The 17482-nt window shown below is 34.4% G+C and overlaps 1 protein-coding gene across 1 annotated transcript; it reads right to left on the bottom strand.

The window, feature by feature from the left end:
- Positions 1–2729: 2729 nt before the first annotated feature.
- On the bottom strand, positions 2730–16462 carry LOC145672832 (uncharacterized). Its single transcript, XM_081741980.1, has 3 exons — positions 15788–16462; positions 8776–9092; positions 2730–3276 (listed from the first exon to the last, which is right to left on the bottom strand). Exons 1-2 carry the CDS (start codon positions 16332–16334, stop codon positions 8776–8778), a joined length of 864 nt encoding a protein of 287 aa, XP_081598106.1. The 5' UTR covers positions 16335–16462; the 3' UTR covers positions 2730–3276.
- Between the last annotated feature and the right edge of the window lie 1020 nt (positions 16463–17482).

The following is a 17482-nucleotide window of genomic DNA, read 5'->3' as shown; positions in this document are numbered from 1 at the left end:
GTAGGGGCCTGATTTTAGTAGGTACCATCCCGGCATTTGCCTGGTAAGACTTAGGGAAACTCTGGGAAAGCCCAATCAAGATGGTCGGCAGCGGGAATCGAACCCACGACCTCCCGAATGCGATGTCAGTGCTTTTTATAATATTTTATTCGTTTTATACAATATATCCTTCATTCAAACCCAAGATTAGAGAGGTATTATGAAATATTTTTGTATTTTAGAAAAATTTAATATACTGCCCCTTAATTAAATAGATAGTATAGTCTCATACATTGATAAAATAATATACCACTACAAATGCGGTACTCTTTAAACAATTCTGATATTTTATTCCAATGACATAGACTATTCATATGTAAGAAAAACTTCTATTTATGATAGTGCTGCTTAAAAAGTTGAATCTAGTAATATGTGCCCCTAAATATTAATATAATGTCAACTCTCATTCAGAATACCTGGTAGTTACTACCACTATTTGGTAGACTGGGAAAGAGGAAAAAGTAGTAATGTTCATTTTCCAAGACGGAAACTATTAATAAAACAGAACTAATCAAAATACTAAATATATATCAATAATACCTATGTAAAATTTCTGCAATGTACCATCGCTTTCATCAGACATAATATCTGATGAAGTCGGTGGTATATCGCCGAAACGTTACACAAGTGTGAAGGGGAGTCAAAAAGTAACGAGACCTCGCACTAGGGCTTGGTAACACTGCTAGTATCCAGCGCTGAATTAGTGTCGTCAGCAACACTTCTATGCAACATGTCACTCTTATTTCCGTGTTAGTCGTTAGAGTGTAGCAGACCGTTAAACATGGTAGCTCCATTGTCAATCTGCACCACGGAGGAAATGGGGGCAGTGATTCGCTTTTTGTTTGCGGAAGATGTTAAACCTGCGGAATTTATTTGTCGAATGGAAGCTCAGTATGATGACAGCTGTTTATTGCGAAGCATAAGGCATAAAGGTTGGACATCTCTCGTAAACAGTTGGCCCGTTATCATTGCGAGGGAGATGATCTTTTAAAGTCCACATCGTTACTGTAGATGTAACTTGCGTACAACATCACGAACCGGAAAGCGAGGCTGCGAGCATGATTCGGAAACACACATCATCACCAGAAGTTAAAATATTTAAACATCAACCATGAGATAGTCATTAATGCAGTGCTAAATTGGTTACAGGTGCAACCGAAAAACTTTTGTTCCGACGGAATCAGAAAATTTGTGACTCGTTGGAAAAAATCTGTTTTAGGGAGATTATGTAGAAAAGTAATGTAAGTTTCAGCTTTCTATCATTAGAATAAATGCACCTTTTCTCAAAAGTCCCTTTACTCTTTGACTTCTCCTCGTATTATCAATATATATTAAGTGTTTTGGTCAATTTTGTTATATTAATTCTGTCGCATATTTCTCAAGCTGTAGTAAAAAATATTCGACATAAGTGAGCATAGCTGCATACTGGGGTTTCGAAACAGGAGTTCAAAATTATGAACTTCTTCAGATTCGATGGTAGCAGTGGTTTATAGCATTAAATAACATTTAAAATATGCAGGTACAAGACTATAGTACAAATATTGAGGAGACGCATAATTGAGAAATTTTGTATACTTCTGATAAATTATAGTTTGCACATACAGTAATTTTCAAGATTATTGAACCAATAGGATAGTTTCTGAACCATTTCGTATCCTTCACTCAAACCCAATCAACGAGTATCTAAAATTTCGTTGGACAAACTTAGAGATGTTACGATGAAAAAATTGTTCAAACTAAAATTGTAAACAGCGATGCGATCGAAATCTAGAATAGTAATCGTAGAAACAACACAACATAGATATTGCCATTATGGCCACTCACTTGAAAAAATATACAAGGTGTATCAAAATATAACTTCGAAAGCTCACATTAATTTATTCATTTATTTTAAAGGCATGGTTTTGGTGTTATTTTGTAGTAAAATACATCAAGTTTTGACTCACGTAGTACACTAGTTCAGAAAAAAGCCACCTCAGGCGCTAGCGGCAATTGCAGCAAAGATGGCTGCCTTTACTAGTCCCAAGCGTGCTAGCTGTGTGTTTCAGTTTGAAGAATCCGAGTCTGGGACAACTCTACTACGTAATTTTCGTACAAAGTATGATAATGACCTTATGAGTTTATCAATGGCATAAGTGTACAAAGTATGATAATGATATACTATTTATCAGTGGCATAAGCGTTTTATTGAAACTGGATGTTCGGTAAGACACCAAATCTTTAGGTCGCTTCCGTACGTCTGAAGACGTTGTAGAGCATGTAAGACAAAGTTTTGTGTCCCGCATCACCAACGGAAGACACATTGGACCTGTTTTGGTATAAGGTAAAAAAACGTGATGTATTTTTCTACAAAATGACCCCAAAACAATCTATGTAAGCTAATTAAGTAAATCAATATGAGTTTTCAAAGTTGTAAAATCCTTTTTGACACACTCTGTTTTATATATCTGCCCATCACATTTACAAAAAGTAAATTTTTCAGAACGAACAAATATTTTAATCATTTATCCAAAATGAAAATTTGATTAAGCTCACTTAAAACGATTTTCTTACTAAAGAAGAACTAGAAATAGAAAATAATAATAAATAAATAAAACGGTACTGATAATGCAATACAGCATAGCAGTAAAATGGGCATAATTAGAATAATACTTGCTCGAAACTTTTTTCAGTAAGATTAAATATTTCGAAAGGAAAATGAAATCCAGAGGATACTTCTCGAATATATTTTGTATAAAAAGTATTAATTTCAAGATTTAAACTATTAGCCATGTTAATACAATTTACTCTTAACTTGAACAGCAATAAATATGATACATATTAACTTTGGAAACAGGACTAGAAGACTTATTACACTCTTAATGACATCTTTGTATTAAGTCCTTTGCTTTAGAAAGTTCAGCTACATTTTTATATCAATTTTTTTTACGTAAAATTACAATAAAAAAATCTTATTTCTTACAAACATTTATTTTATATTTTTAAGAAATATGTTTTATTTGATATATAAATAAATAAATATTCATTGGCACTTGATTGATGTCAAATGCGTGTTAACACTTCTCGCCTTCATTTATATTGTCTTACAACAAAGTGAATACAAATTTTGTTTTGTTTTTTTTTAATTTAATACAGTTTCTTAAACACAACTTTTTCAAAGAATAAATTAGTAAAATAAATAGTTTGTGAATTCTAAATGAACCTTTGGAGATTAAAGAAAGTTACTCAAGTTTCATCCTGAAATAAAAAGAAAATAAACTTATTAGAGAACATTTAGAAGCCAATACAATTATATATATATATATGAATATAATAACCATAGATTATCATTTAGTGCCATTTCGGATGTTACATATGGGATGAGCTTTGTGATAGAAAAATATGCATCTAAAAATTTAAAACTCCCACCAATAATTCTGCATTAAAAATTGTAAAACAGGGTTAGTTAACCTGGGGGTCGCGTAGATAAGCGGAAGAGATAGAATCTAATCCCGGAAAATATTTTTAAAAAGCCTATTATTTTGAATTTTGTTCTCATACACATATTTTTACATTTATGCGTACTGTTAAGAACAACAAAAATTAGGTATACTGAACATTTTCAACAGGTGCAGAGTTGTTTAAAAATCAGTTTAAATGAAAGAGGTACGATATGAAACTAATGAGAACTGCATATTGAAATACCAGAAAAAAAAACATGCATATTGAAATACAATTAAAATTCAAAGCTAATGAGATACCTGAGTATGGTGTGGTTGCATTAGTGCGGCAATGTCCGATTCGATTTTCGTGACGCACATTATCAAGACATTTAAATACTCAATAACTTTTTTTAACAACTCTCCAACTTTTTAAAACCAAAATTAGAAATCACTTTATTTTTCGATCAAATGACCCAAAATTAAGCGAGTTGTGAAGTTTTAAACTTTTCAAATGGTCTCCATTTCGAAACAGTGTGACAGATTGGATTAGATATTTGTAATATAATGAACTGACCAAATTTGGTTTTAATCCATTCGCTTTTAGGAAAGTTATTGTATCCACTATACATAAGAAATGGATTATACTATTATAAAAATAGGTGGATATCGTGAGATCTCCGCAATAGGTATATTAAAAATCAACACAAACTTATTACGAACCAGAAATTATAAGGGGGTCGCTGGCAAGAGGATCTGTTAAAATAGGGGTCGTCATAGGAATTAGGTTGAGAACCACTGCCGTACAGTGTTCAGTTGGTGTGTTTCCACTTTGCTCATTTAATTTCTTTCTTTCAGGACAAGCGATGTCAGGCGATGATCTATGATTCGAAATGCGATCAAATCAGCATGAGACAGAATTCGCGATGACAAGAGATTTTGAACTGAACAATAACACGAAGTTCCTGCTTTTAGTGCAGATTTAATTTCTTCGTGAATATGGCTTTTATCTGTTAATCCTATATTTGAAAGTAACCACTTTATCAAAATTATTATTTGATATTTTAACGCATCCATAATTTGCCGTATTAGGATCTCAATGAACTCTCATCTATTAGTTTTCACTGCATTTACTTCTAAACCCAAGTCATTGCAAGCGTTTAATAAGAAAAAAAATCTAATATTGATTTGAAACCATTGTGTCGTATTTTGTTTGAAGTTTTCGATTTTTTCTTTCTTTCTTTTTCTTCGTTATCCTTTCTTGAAGCAAAATCACAAAACAAAATAAATGGATGAATAACACAGGAATCATAATGTGAATATACCGAGGTAACTCGTTATTCATTCACATAAAGAGAAAAATAGAGAGTGGAGTGGTATCTCCGCAGCCCATCTTATTAGACAATGTTTGTACTGCAGGGATTAATATTTATTTATCAGGTATTTCTAAGAGGATTTTAAGTCCTAATAACGTTAATAGCCATACAATGGTGGTAAATCTATAAAAAAACCAACTTTCAACTGTTGTAGTCAAGTTAAGAGGAGTTTCAGTGGAAGGAATACTTAAGAAAACTTTTTTAAAAAATGTCTAATCAGATCCTAGCTTCCACATATGCCTGCATTCTGGCTGAACTCCTGGCGACAGCAAATGACATCTGAGAAGTTCCTGTGATAAAACTGAAACAAGAACACAGAACAGTTTTGGCTAAATAATTAGAATTATCGCCTTTTTGCGCTTTCAGTTCAATGCTCGATGTTATATGTAATTGGAATCCGATATTTATTGATAGGTTCTTTAGATTGGAAAATAAATAGAAATCTTTAAGTTTTACGTCGCACGGTTATGGCGACTAGGCTAAAGCAAACAGTCATGATGAGAAATGAATGAAATGGTGGAATGAAAAAAGTGGAAGGAAGCGTCAGAACCCGAAAAAAAAACCCACACACGATGTTTGTCCATCACAAAGCTCACTTGGCGCGAGTTGGGATCGAACCGAGAAACCTATGCAGCAAAGGTAAACGCTCTACCACCGCGGCCCCTATTTAGATTGGAGTTTTTCATCACTTTTTAGTACTAAGTCTGTATGAGACGTGGGCCAGCAGATTAATATGGAATCCGAATCTCCGTAATGCATTGAAACTTGAAGATTATTCCACTGGGAATTGAACCCGGACCCCCGTTCAGCGAAAACGCGTGTGCTACCCATTAGACCAGACCTTTAGTTTAACCTATGATACAATATTGTGCTCAAAAGTGCCTTTTAATACAAACAAAACAATCAGTAGTGTTTATTCAAAAATATAGATTTAGTGTGAAGTTCGTATTAACAGCTTATTTTTTTCTATTTGGATGTTCTTTCCATTTTTTTCGTATGTCGTTCAGTTCAGCCAAATGGCCATGTGCTGTATGAAACTTAGTAAATAAATAAATAAATAAATAAATAAATAAATAAATAACACCAGAGCCTAAACGTAATCTGATCATCACACGATGCATAACTTCGAAAAAAAAATTCTACTGATATCTCGTGCTTTCGTTCGCATAAGAAACGTAATTTCAAATCTAATACTATGAGGAAACATAGCCAGATAGTGTACTTCAAGGTTCGTTTCGAGTTTATTATCGCAATGATTAGTTGTATCTTTCTATGATCCCATATAGTGTTATATCAAGTTGCTATTTTAACTATAAAGAAGAAGAGTGAAAAATTTAAGTCCTTATTGTATATATATTTTTGTATAGAAGAAACATAAGAAAAAAACTAATTTTGTCGAAGGTATAAATTATCAGTTAGGCATTGTAATTACATATTTTATTTTCTTGAAACAGAAAAGTGATAGAAAACGCCGTCACTTAAGAAAATATTAATGTTTAAATGTTTTACATAACCTTAATATATGTTGACTGAAAACAAAATCCGTGCTAAGTCCCAAAAGTGGAAAAGTTCGATATAATGTAAAAATGTGGTCTATGTGCCTAACACTGCTCAGTTGAACAATGGGATATCTATTAATCACCAGAAGAATACGCATGGGCATATGAACCACCAATTCTGAAGGAAAATTTAGACTTTTTACTCAACATTTTCGTTTTGACATTTACCACGGATTTTATGGTCAGTCTGCATATATAAATAACCTCCAAAATCATGAGATACAATGGAAGTTAAAGATAACGTTTTGTGGGTAAAAATAAGGATCTTGTTTTGCATTTCTTTTAAAGTAAACTGTTATCTTCTAAAATTCGTACTCATAGCGAAACGATTAACAGTTTAAACCTATAGAGCAAAGTTAAACTTACACTTAAAATAGAAGTTAACATTCACAATAACTACATTCTAAGCAATGATAACTCGATTCAAATATTAATGTAAAATTAGTTTCTTTAATTCATTACTTTTCAATTCGCAGCTTATGTATAACAGTAAATATCGTGCAATTATAACAATCATACTCGGCATGGAAATAAACAAAATCACATTTCCTTCACCTTGTCCTTTTTTATTACTTTTACGTTACGGTATATCGATACGGTATTCAGGCTTCATAAATTAATTGTTATGTACACGAATTACTTAGCCGTAGAGTTTGCCACGTCCTGATAAATATCGAGTAATAAATTGCTATTGGGCAGTTTCTACTTGGTTAATGAAGAACAAATTCGTGAGTAATTAGGACATATTTCTATAGATGTCAAGCGAAGACAATTGGATTCATCGAAGCATTATAAAGTCATTACTAATCGTAATTGGCTCGGAAATTAGTTCGATGCATTGGCCTCTATTTCATGAAATCTGGACGAACCATCACAGTACAATAACTCGTAAACGCACGAAATATGATCACGAAAGAGTTGGTATGAAAACTTTCAAGTTAAAGATAACGTTTTGTGGTTAAAATACTATTTACAAATCTTGATGTTAAACAGCTTTTGGAGTTTGCTATACTTGGTAGCTATTAATTAACTAACTAACTCTATGGCCTATGGAAGCCGAAGCATCAATGCCACGTTCGCAAAAGCTCTCCACTGACTTCTATCCTGAGACAATTGGATCCAGTTTCTACTTTGTATTCATATTTCTGCGAGATCCATCTTAATATTTCCCTGCCATCTGCGTCTAGGTCTTCCTAATGGTGATTTTCCGACTGGATTTTCAGTTACAACTTTGAAAGCGTTCCTACTTTCTTCCATTCTTGATACATGACCTGCCCACTTAAGCCTCCTAGATTTGATGTCCCTAACGATGTTTGGTAAACCCTTTAAATTGTAGTTCCTTGTTATGAAGTTAAGAACTTCAGATGAAAGATATTTTTGCACTTTCTGTTGACATATTTATTACATGTTACAAAAACAGTGAGTAAATCAAGTTTAAGATTGGGCGTTTTAATGCGTATTATTTCAAGAGTTATAGATTTTAACATTTCTTGAAATATTCCGATTTCTCTCGAGAGTTTCTTCTTTGGTTCTGAACAAAAGGAAAACACGAAGGAAAAGAATGTGTTCCTTGTAAACTGATATTCGAAACTGCAACTTTATTTTTAATTTTGCAATAATTTATGAAATAAATTATTACATAATTATTGCCCAGTTTGACTGAAATATTTCATATTATACTTTTAATTACCATCTTTTAATTTGCAGAAAGCTGTTTTACAGTGAGACAAATTATGAATGAAACTGAACAACCATGAACAATTTCTCGCTCAAGTAACTATTTTTGGTTTATACTGTTTCGTTTGCTACTACACTGAGAAAACTCCGTTACTGAGATAGCAGTATATTGTACAAATATATAGAATCCTTATGTTTACTACAGAAATAAGTATGAAGCATACGTAATCCCTATGCTACATACGCACTGCCCCTTTTTCCAGCTTAGATATTATATCATGCCTTTATAGGATGTCTGACATCTAACAGTATTCCGTATACTACACACATATACGTATGTTATATACGTCAGTTATATGTTACATACGTCCGTCCGTGTGTGAGATTCTGACCCCCTATATACAGTTCTTTCATTCTTACGGAAAGTACTTTATTCGGAACACTTATATTGAAAGTACGTTTAAAATACACTTTTTTCAGTTATACGTTTGCTGTGTGTTATGTCCAAAGACTACAGAATTTACACATGTAACCTACGTTTTTTTTTTTTTTTTTTTTTTTTTTTTACATACGAAACATACATTTTTTCTCAGTGTAGGTAACATATTTCTCTACAAACAGGAAAATAGTACTATGTTTTATCACAGATTTCTAAACTTAATATATATTTCTTCCCATGATAAATTCAGTGCTTATATATCTTACCTACAGATTTCGAGGTTCGTCCGGCCGTTGCATACCATACGCCATATCATGTGGGGAATACATATGACTCAATTGCATTACTCTTCGATTCGAATGATGGTGCGGATGGATTTCTACATGACTCGTGGATTCCTTTCCGCCTCCACCCATGTTCTTAAATGCTTGGATTGCCGCCACAATGAGAGAAACAACAGCCATCACTGCTGAGTGCGTAGCCAACACTTTACATGCGATAACAGCCATACTCATCATCATGATACACATGCCGCCTCCATGGCTACTACTACTTCCACCTTTCTTATCTCCTCCTCCTCGGCCTAAAATCAAGGAAAACAAAAAGAAACAGATAATTCATTACTTACAGTCAATTATTTTTTTTATTTGAATATTACTAACGTTAATTTTGTTCTGTTATATCTCTTATTGTGTATGACGTGTTGGAATGTAAGTGGATGCATATCAGATCTGATATGATTCAGGGACTTTCAAAACAATATCGACAACATTTGGGAGGTGTCGACAACATTTGGGAGGTGATTCCTGACACTAAAATAAGACAAAAAGTATAGACCAACCCAGGAGCACAAATGCTTTCTTTCGGAGTTAAAGGCTGTTGATAACATGAAAAAATGAACTTAAAGGGTCCATAGCTCCAATACTATGGGGCCTAACACAGCAATATTTATAGAAAGAGTTTGGCTACGGAGGTATAATTTGAACTGTTCACCAAATACCTCTATAAAAATTGTTGCGGAAGTACCGCAGGATTCTGAAACATGGATATTTGGATATTGTACATATTAGTTCGTAAGTGAAGTCTTGACCCGAAGTGAAGTCTACGGTAGGTACCGCAGTGTTGGAGCTATGGACCTTTAAAGCTCATTTTTGCATGTTTTCAGCAATCTATAACTCAGAAATGACGTATTTCTGCAGCTAGGTTGGCCTATACTTTTTGTCTTATCTTTGTATCAGAAATCACCTCCCAAACTCTGTCGGTGTTGTTTTGAAACACTCTGTATATATATTATAAAGAATATTAATACAGAATATTGCAGTATATTTCTATTAAATAAGCTACATGTAAGAGACTGAACAGACTTCATCAAAGCAAAACACGTCCAAAACACATGATTTTGTCCATCAGTTTGCAACGAATGTGGAAATCTGTTATTTCAAATCAATTTGTCAACTTTTTTGAAATTACTGACAAAACATAATCCATAACATATATACACATTTTCGTTGGAATCTTAATCAACCATCCATCACAATAATAGAAGACAAAATGGTGCTGGAGTAGTGGAAATGTTACAAATTTGCGACCTTCCGCTGTGGCAAGTTTCGTCTCCTAATTTTATCATAATTAATATATTTTTAAACGTTTAGTTAATTTTGTTTTGATATCACTGCTGTTTATTACTGGTTTCTATTTCTTACGAATCACTTTTTACTGTTATATGGGTAATTGTACCCAGTGCCGAATTTAGGTTTGATAGAGTCCTAAGCAATTGAAAGGAGCCCTTTACACGTCAAGCTTTCTTTTACAGGGACAACCCTGTATATACAGGTTTGAATATATGCTATAAGCTAATTTCCGGACCTAATGGGTATCTAAAAGGAAACAAGGGCCCATTACAAGCAGGGCTGGGAAACAGGGGCTCCATTATAAGCGGGGTTGAGTAACAGGAGCCTCATTACAAATGGGACTGAGAAATAGTGCCTTATTGCTTGCTTCATAAAAGCCTAGTACATAACAATACAAAACACCGTTGTAATATGTGCGTTTTATCTTATCTGCTCTTTTCGTTATTTGGAAATTACATTACAGTTTTTTCTTTAATTTATTTTGGGCCCCCAAGCGAATGGGGTCCTAAGCTATAGCTTGTTTAGCTTATACGTAAATCCGGCATTGATTGTGCCTTTGTTCTGGTAAGAGCAGAAGTTGGTATTCGCACGAAAATGACAGTGATAATTTCTCAGCTGCTGGGAAAATATGCGCTAAGTTAGTAGGAGGTCTGTAGACATTTTTCAGTCATCAACGAGCTCTTTTGCATTTACAGTAATGAAGATAACTGTTTCAAATTTCGATTATAAAAACTTTGATTACGATTATATTAATGAGTTAATATCACCAATACAGACTAGAAAGGACAATTATATTCTTAAATATTGACATAACTAGACGGAATTTATGCTCTCTCTTTTCAAAGGTGATTCATTGAACCACAGGCGATCCATACTTTATCGTCTTGGCACTATCCTAATAATCAAAATGGTGGGCCCTACATTGACTTTTGGTTGAGTTGATTTGTTGTTCATAAAACGATTTTTGGACACAAGTATTTTGACGTTGTCAAAACCATTGATTTCACAGTGAATTTTCATTGTTAATTCAACTTCAATCTACAGTTAATAATTTCATTGAATACGAAAAACTAATGTTCACCGTATGATCAACGTTTACTTTTGGTACTTAAGTTTGAAAGTGATTAGCGAATTAGGATCTTGGAAATTGATTGGTCGAAAATCTACTGTGGCAAATGAAAATAACCAACGTGTTAGCAGCGGTGAGAAAAATAATTGTCACTGCCAAATGTTAACCTTTAACCAGCACTCATTTGATTAGTTAGATATGTCTTTCGCGTCACGACTTTTGTGGTAGGTATAACAATAGGTTTCGAGATTTCGAGATCGTGAATTTTCAGGTTATGTATCTGATTTTAAAGTGTAATTATTGAAACAGGTCGCTCCAGATGCCGAATGAGCTCTACAGTGATTTATTAGCTCAAAGGATCTTTATGATAATGTTCTTCAACATTCGGCGACCTCTCTCACTTAAGCTTTGTAGGTTGTTATGCTGCAAGAATCTTGTAGCTGTGATTTAAGAAATCTTGCAACACTACAATATTTCTTCATGTAAATGGTCTAGAAAGGGACATACAACATTTTTTTGCACCTTGCAAGCAGTAAAACCATGCACAACTTCCTGGGTCGTCTTGCTTCCTACCTGCTATCGCCCTCCCACTGACATAAAGGAAAAAAACGGTTTCGCTGCTTCCGAAAGGATGAAGTCTTTTGGATTGGGAGGAGAAGCGCGCCAAAATATACGTTTCTAATGAGGAGGTTCACTATTTGTTCACTAGAGTGCAGTGCTGCATGCGTGGAGATGTCTTTCTTGCTTTCAGAGCATTGTAGTGTGTAAACAGTAAATAGAAAGATGGAGTTGCAAGATTTTTTAATGACAGCTACAAGATTCTTGCAGTATGGCAACCTAGCTTAAGACTTGATTTCCGTAAACAATTATTCTTCTTTGATAGTTCATTGTATCGAGTTTTGTGCATCATTATCACCTTGCTGACAGGTATTCTCGATATTCCTAATACACGGACATTCTTCCATACACTTGCTCCAGCTAAGCTCGCTCACAATGTATCTTCTTTGAAAATTGGATAGCTATTTAATTATGAACCACCAGGTTACGTCTATTAACACACGAATCCCTACTACATAGCCACACATGCTACTATCACTTAACGTAATACTATCGCAAGTGTATGAGTATTCAGTATTATGAATCACAAAGAATATATTTGTTACAGTATGTTAGCGCAGTACTAATAAATCGGTTCCCGAAGAATAGCAAGTGTTTCAAGTTTTACCTTACACAAGTATCACACAACGTACTATATCGCTTGAGTAAAATATTTTCTCTTCCCACCGAGACATTAATATAGAATCAAGTAAAAAAAAAAAAAAAAAAAAAAAAATGACCAAAGTATAGCCCACTACATTATCTATTTTATTTAAAACGCATACGATATGGAAAATACGTAAAATGAAGCTCTGCTTTCATGTGTGCCATTTAAAACGATTTTTTTTTCTAGCGCGTCTATGGAAATAAATTTGTCATTAAATGTATATATTGTGAACGTAGAATTAACGGAATCAAATCATTTTAATGTTTAGTGGAGTTTGATTTGTTTTCACTCCAACGTATGATAAATATAATAGATATTTGCATTTTTTTTCTTGTAAATTGTACGCTTTATTGAATAATCAAATTAACATATCGTTTAGCAGATAGAATACACGGACAATGAAGTTCTTAGAGTTTCAAACGAGTGTAGGGAGTCGCCTTTGTTTTGCGGAAATAAGTCTGATAAGTTTTAGAGCTGATTCAAGCTCCTCCTGATTTTCTTAGTTTTATTTCTTTTAGTGTAACGTCCCACATCTATGTTCAGAAGATGTGGGAGACGGTGAGGATGATGCTAATAATAATAAATGAAATGGTAGAATGAAGAAAGGGACAAGGAACGAGACAACCTCGCGGAAACCTTTCCACACAGTGTTTGTCTACCACAAAGCTGACTTAGCGCGAGCTGAGATCGAAGCAAGTACCCCAAACACCAGAGCGCTCTACCACTTTCAGGTTTTTTTAAAGGTAACTGATTAAATGAACACATCTCAGTTACTTTGTTTTCGTAATTGCTACTTTTCCCCCTGATTTCACGTTTTACTACTAATCTTAACGACTTGGACACGAACACAGAAATATTGAGGGTACTGAAAATCCAAGCATGCTCTTCAGACGAACTTAAACAGCTGCTGGTGCATGGGGTTCTTGTTTCGATCCAAGCTCGCGCCAAATCGTGAGCTTTGTGGTGGACAAACACTATATGCGTGAGTTTTCTCGGGATTCTCCCACTTTCTTCATTCCACCATTTCATTCATTTCTGATCATCACCGTCTCTTTTAGCCTAGCCGGCATAACCGTGGGACGTAAAATTTAAAGATTTCGTTTCATTTTTTGAAATACGTGATAGATTACGCCTCATAATTTGAACAGGAACGCCGAGATCACTCGGCTATTCTCACCGGCACCAATGACAGATTCGGATCTAGAAGATGAAAACTGGGGGGCAGCTAAAACCAAGATTATGATATCATGAGTTTACTATAAACTTTTAAAAATATATAAATAATGGCATAAATTACTTTTGTTGCTCAAAAACTGTGGATGCTAGCCCCCACCTGCCCCCGGGCTAGATCCACCACTGATCCCTGAGCCACTGCATCTTCACTCATTTCCTTTGTCTCTTTTCCTTCTGTTGTCTTTCTTTCCTGTTTCTTTCTTCTACTCAACAAACATCTTATAAATGTCCTTAAGCTTAGTATATCGTATGTACTATACGTATGGTGTTTTTGCTGAACCAGGCTCCTAGCCCGGGAGGGGCTAGAGGGGGCACTGCTTCCCCTAAATTATTTTTACCCGCTCTAAAAAAAATACCGCTGAACAGAATTTTCAAACTGACTGAAAACCAGTGAAATTCTTGCAATTATATTTACCAAATTAAATTTAACTTTGCGAATTCTACTCATTTCTGGGTAAATTTATTGTATATGTTTCTTGCTAGGTGCAATAGATCACGTGTGCAGTATAGTTTTTTCTTATTTTCCTCACAACTTGTTTTTTCTGATATGTTCGTTTCACAAAATAACGATTCAATTGTATATTTTGAGGTAAATGTAATTTTTTTACGCATCACAAGACTTCCATGCTTATCTAGACTGAACATGTGATTAACGAAGTAGTAATTTCTAACAAAGCAAAGAGTCCTAGAATTCCAAATATATACAGTCTATTACTTCAATAAGGTTACATTAATGGAATTACTCAAAGTCTTTCTTTAAATAAACACTCGCCACCTTATTGCTTTTCTTTTACGGAAGTACTCTGGCAAGTTGCTGCGCTGGACGTTCACTCACTGATCACTTTAAACTGACCGAACGTGAACGGGGAGTAATGACAGAAGTCTAATACAATAACAGCAGAATATTAACATGTAACGAATGTTTTACCAGAAACTACAGAGTGAATCACCAAAGTACAGACAGAAAGTACGTTAATATAAATACGAATTTCTTAGTTTGAAGTATTATCACAAATATTGAAAAAAATCTTATTATCACCATTTCATTCTTTCTGTTTAGCCCTCCCTTTGATCATACTTCATTCTAGACGAAATTTCTTAAATAGGCGGATATTTTGGGGCAATTAAAAGTCTATTTCACATGTTTGATATGATTTACTTAGCCACAAATTCTGTTGTACTTAAACGAAACTTAATTATTTTTTATGTTATACTTATTATCAAACACACACAATCACATATTATCATCAATAACATAAATTCAGGTTACCAGTTACTAAAGTTCTTTACTAAGTTATTTGTAAAAACGGAACATATTACATATTATCTACTGATTGTTCTATATTAGAAGTTCCATATAATGAATTCCGATTAAAGTTCGTAAAAGCAAACATATTTCGTCAAAAGTAAATTTCCCTAAGACAGAGACAATATTTTACCATATGCTTTGCTGACTGTAATTATTGAATAATTCAAAAGCATTATAAAATTATGCAAACATAGTGTTGGATATAAATAAATTAGATAGGCAATTGAATTTTCACTTTATGTTCTTATGTTTAAAGCTTTATGTTTATGTACCGTGAATTTTAAAATCTTTAATAATGTTAGTATACACGTACTTTAAAGTAATTTAAAAGACATGAACGACTGCCGTTTAATTTGTTATTGCACATAACATCATTGAATGATAATTAATGGCCTGTACATATGTACACTTGGATTTGATGAAATGTTATATGTGCTTTAAATGAATTCAGCAATGTTATTAGATGATAGTCGTAAAACGAGAAAGTAATAAATTTCACACGTTTTTTAAAAGTAACATGGATTTAAAGTGTTATATCTCTAAACGCAGGAATATAGTTACAAATTGAAATTAATATGTAAATTTTGTGATACAAAAATATGAAAATGTACAGATAAATATTAATTGCATGTGTGTACTAAACATGTTAGCAATACTTCATAGTATTTCTATTTTTTTTAAAGTGCATATCTGTTATTGGTACCCAAAACTAAGTTTGCACATTTAGCTCTTGACTAATATCTAATAAAAGTAGCTTACGTCTAGAACTTACCTTCACCAAGGGAACGACCGGAGCTATGAGTTCCAAAATCAAGACTCAAAAGTCCATTCCTAGTCGGTCCAGTTGAGAGCTTAACTCTGAGCCCGGATGGTAAATCAACTTTGGCGGATCGACTTAATAGCATCTTGGATACTCCAGCTAAAAGCAGCTGGTCCAGACGTCGATTAGCTTCGTCCGTAGTTCTGGGGCTTCCGTAGAAATTAAAATGACCACCCCAAGCCCTTCCAAGTTCTTCAGTATTATTAACGGGCATAGGCTCTACAACCACATTATCGAAGAGCTTGAAAGACTTTTTCTGAAGCATTTTATTGAGATTCGAATATAATTTTGCCCTTACGCAAGTGAAGTCAAATTCCTTGAAACATACTGATAATCGTTTCGCGCTGTATTCTCTTTGAATACTTCCAAGCCAGTCGACGTCCAAGTCTTCTTGATGAAATTTGCTAATGCTGCCGAATTCTAACTGACTTCGCGGAACGTCCAATTTGCTAGCACTCGCCAAACTTAAGACGGCGACAACGAACACCAACGTACCCATGTATTCCACCTGTTATCCGAACACACTAAAAACACACAACGGTGGATATGTATATGGTGGGGTTGAAGGGCTTTCACGGAATGTACCTGGACGTCCGATGGTCAGCGGCCAGCTTTGCAGAACGAAGACTAGTGACAGACTGTTGCCCCCTAATGAGCGCATGCTTATATAACTGAGACCAACTTTCTGCTCAGTGAGTATTCAGTGCAATTAGATCTATCACGAGGTGAAGAAACCCAGCAGTGCAAATCACACTTTTAATACGAAATAGGCCTACGCTTCTTTTCATTTTCCATGGAACAAATCATTTACAAGTGAAGAATAGAAAAGTTCTTTTAATATTAAAATTAATACAGTGTTATAAGAAAAACATAATTCTCAGCTAGATATTTTATTGTGTTTGTCTCTATGTTTTGTAAAGAGTGACTCTTAGGGTCAACTGTCTATCGAACCTTTAAAATAAAAAGAAGAAGAATCAATTTCACTCAAGGAGGACCAGAAATTATAACATTAATTAAAGTGTATCGTAAGGTGACTTACTTTCTCTCTAAAGTTTGACCCCAAGAACACTTTTTGAAACTACTCACTGAGGGACAGCAAAGCAATTGGTTGGTTCGATTTAGAGCCGTAGCTTGGAAGGGGGGGGGAGAGCAGGTTGGTTGCCCCAGGCGCTGATAGTAAAGGGCGCCGAACGAAGATAAAGAAAGAAAAACTGTTGGAAAAGAGAAAACAATTCGGCGCCCCTAAAGAGTATTGGCGCCCTATACAATCAACAATGTTGTCGGTTTGCAAAGAAATAGATTTGCTAAAAAATTTCTTGCTCGCTAAGCTCGCACTCGAAACGTTTCAATAAGAGTCACAGTAAGTTTTACTTATTACTTAAAAAAGCTATTATATATGATTTCTTAATGACGATGTGATACACAGGCTGCCAAGTACTGACTTATAGTATACGCAGAAGCGTCTTCAAAATTAGACACACGAGCTCCTTCGTGGCTAGGCGGTTAGCGTACGCGCCTTTGGCGTGGAGACCCGAGTACGATTCCCGGCGTCAGCTCATGTGGTTTGGATTCCACTTTAATAAGTAGGTCCCATCTCATATAGCCTGAAAGGGACACTAAACTCAAAACTCAAGTCAACAATGTATC

The sequence above is a fragment of the Thermobia domestica genome, chromosome 16 (genome assembly GCF_964235325.1).
Source record: "Thermobia domestica chromosome 16, izTheDome1.hap1.1, whole genome shotgun sequence".
Classification (NCBI taxonomy): Eukaryota; Metazoa; Arthropoda; class Insecta; order Zygentoma; family Lepismatidae; genus Thermobia; species Thermobia domestica.
The sequence above is the reverse complement of the archived record's forward strand: the minus strand, read 5'-3'. Positions and strand labels throughout refer to the sequence as shown.

What these genes read in the sequence shown, in the direction of transcription:
- LOC145672832 (XM_081741980.1), bottom strand. Translation starts at nt 16,334, where the DNA reads ATGGGTACGTTGGTGTTCGTTGTCGCCGTCTTAAGTTTGGCGAGTGCT. An exon ending in CGGTCGTTCCCTTGGTGAAG is followed by an intron (nt 9,093 to 15,787) that starts GTAAGTTCTAGA and finishes CCTTGATTTTAG; the next exon opens with GCCGAGGAGGAGGAGATAAG.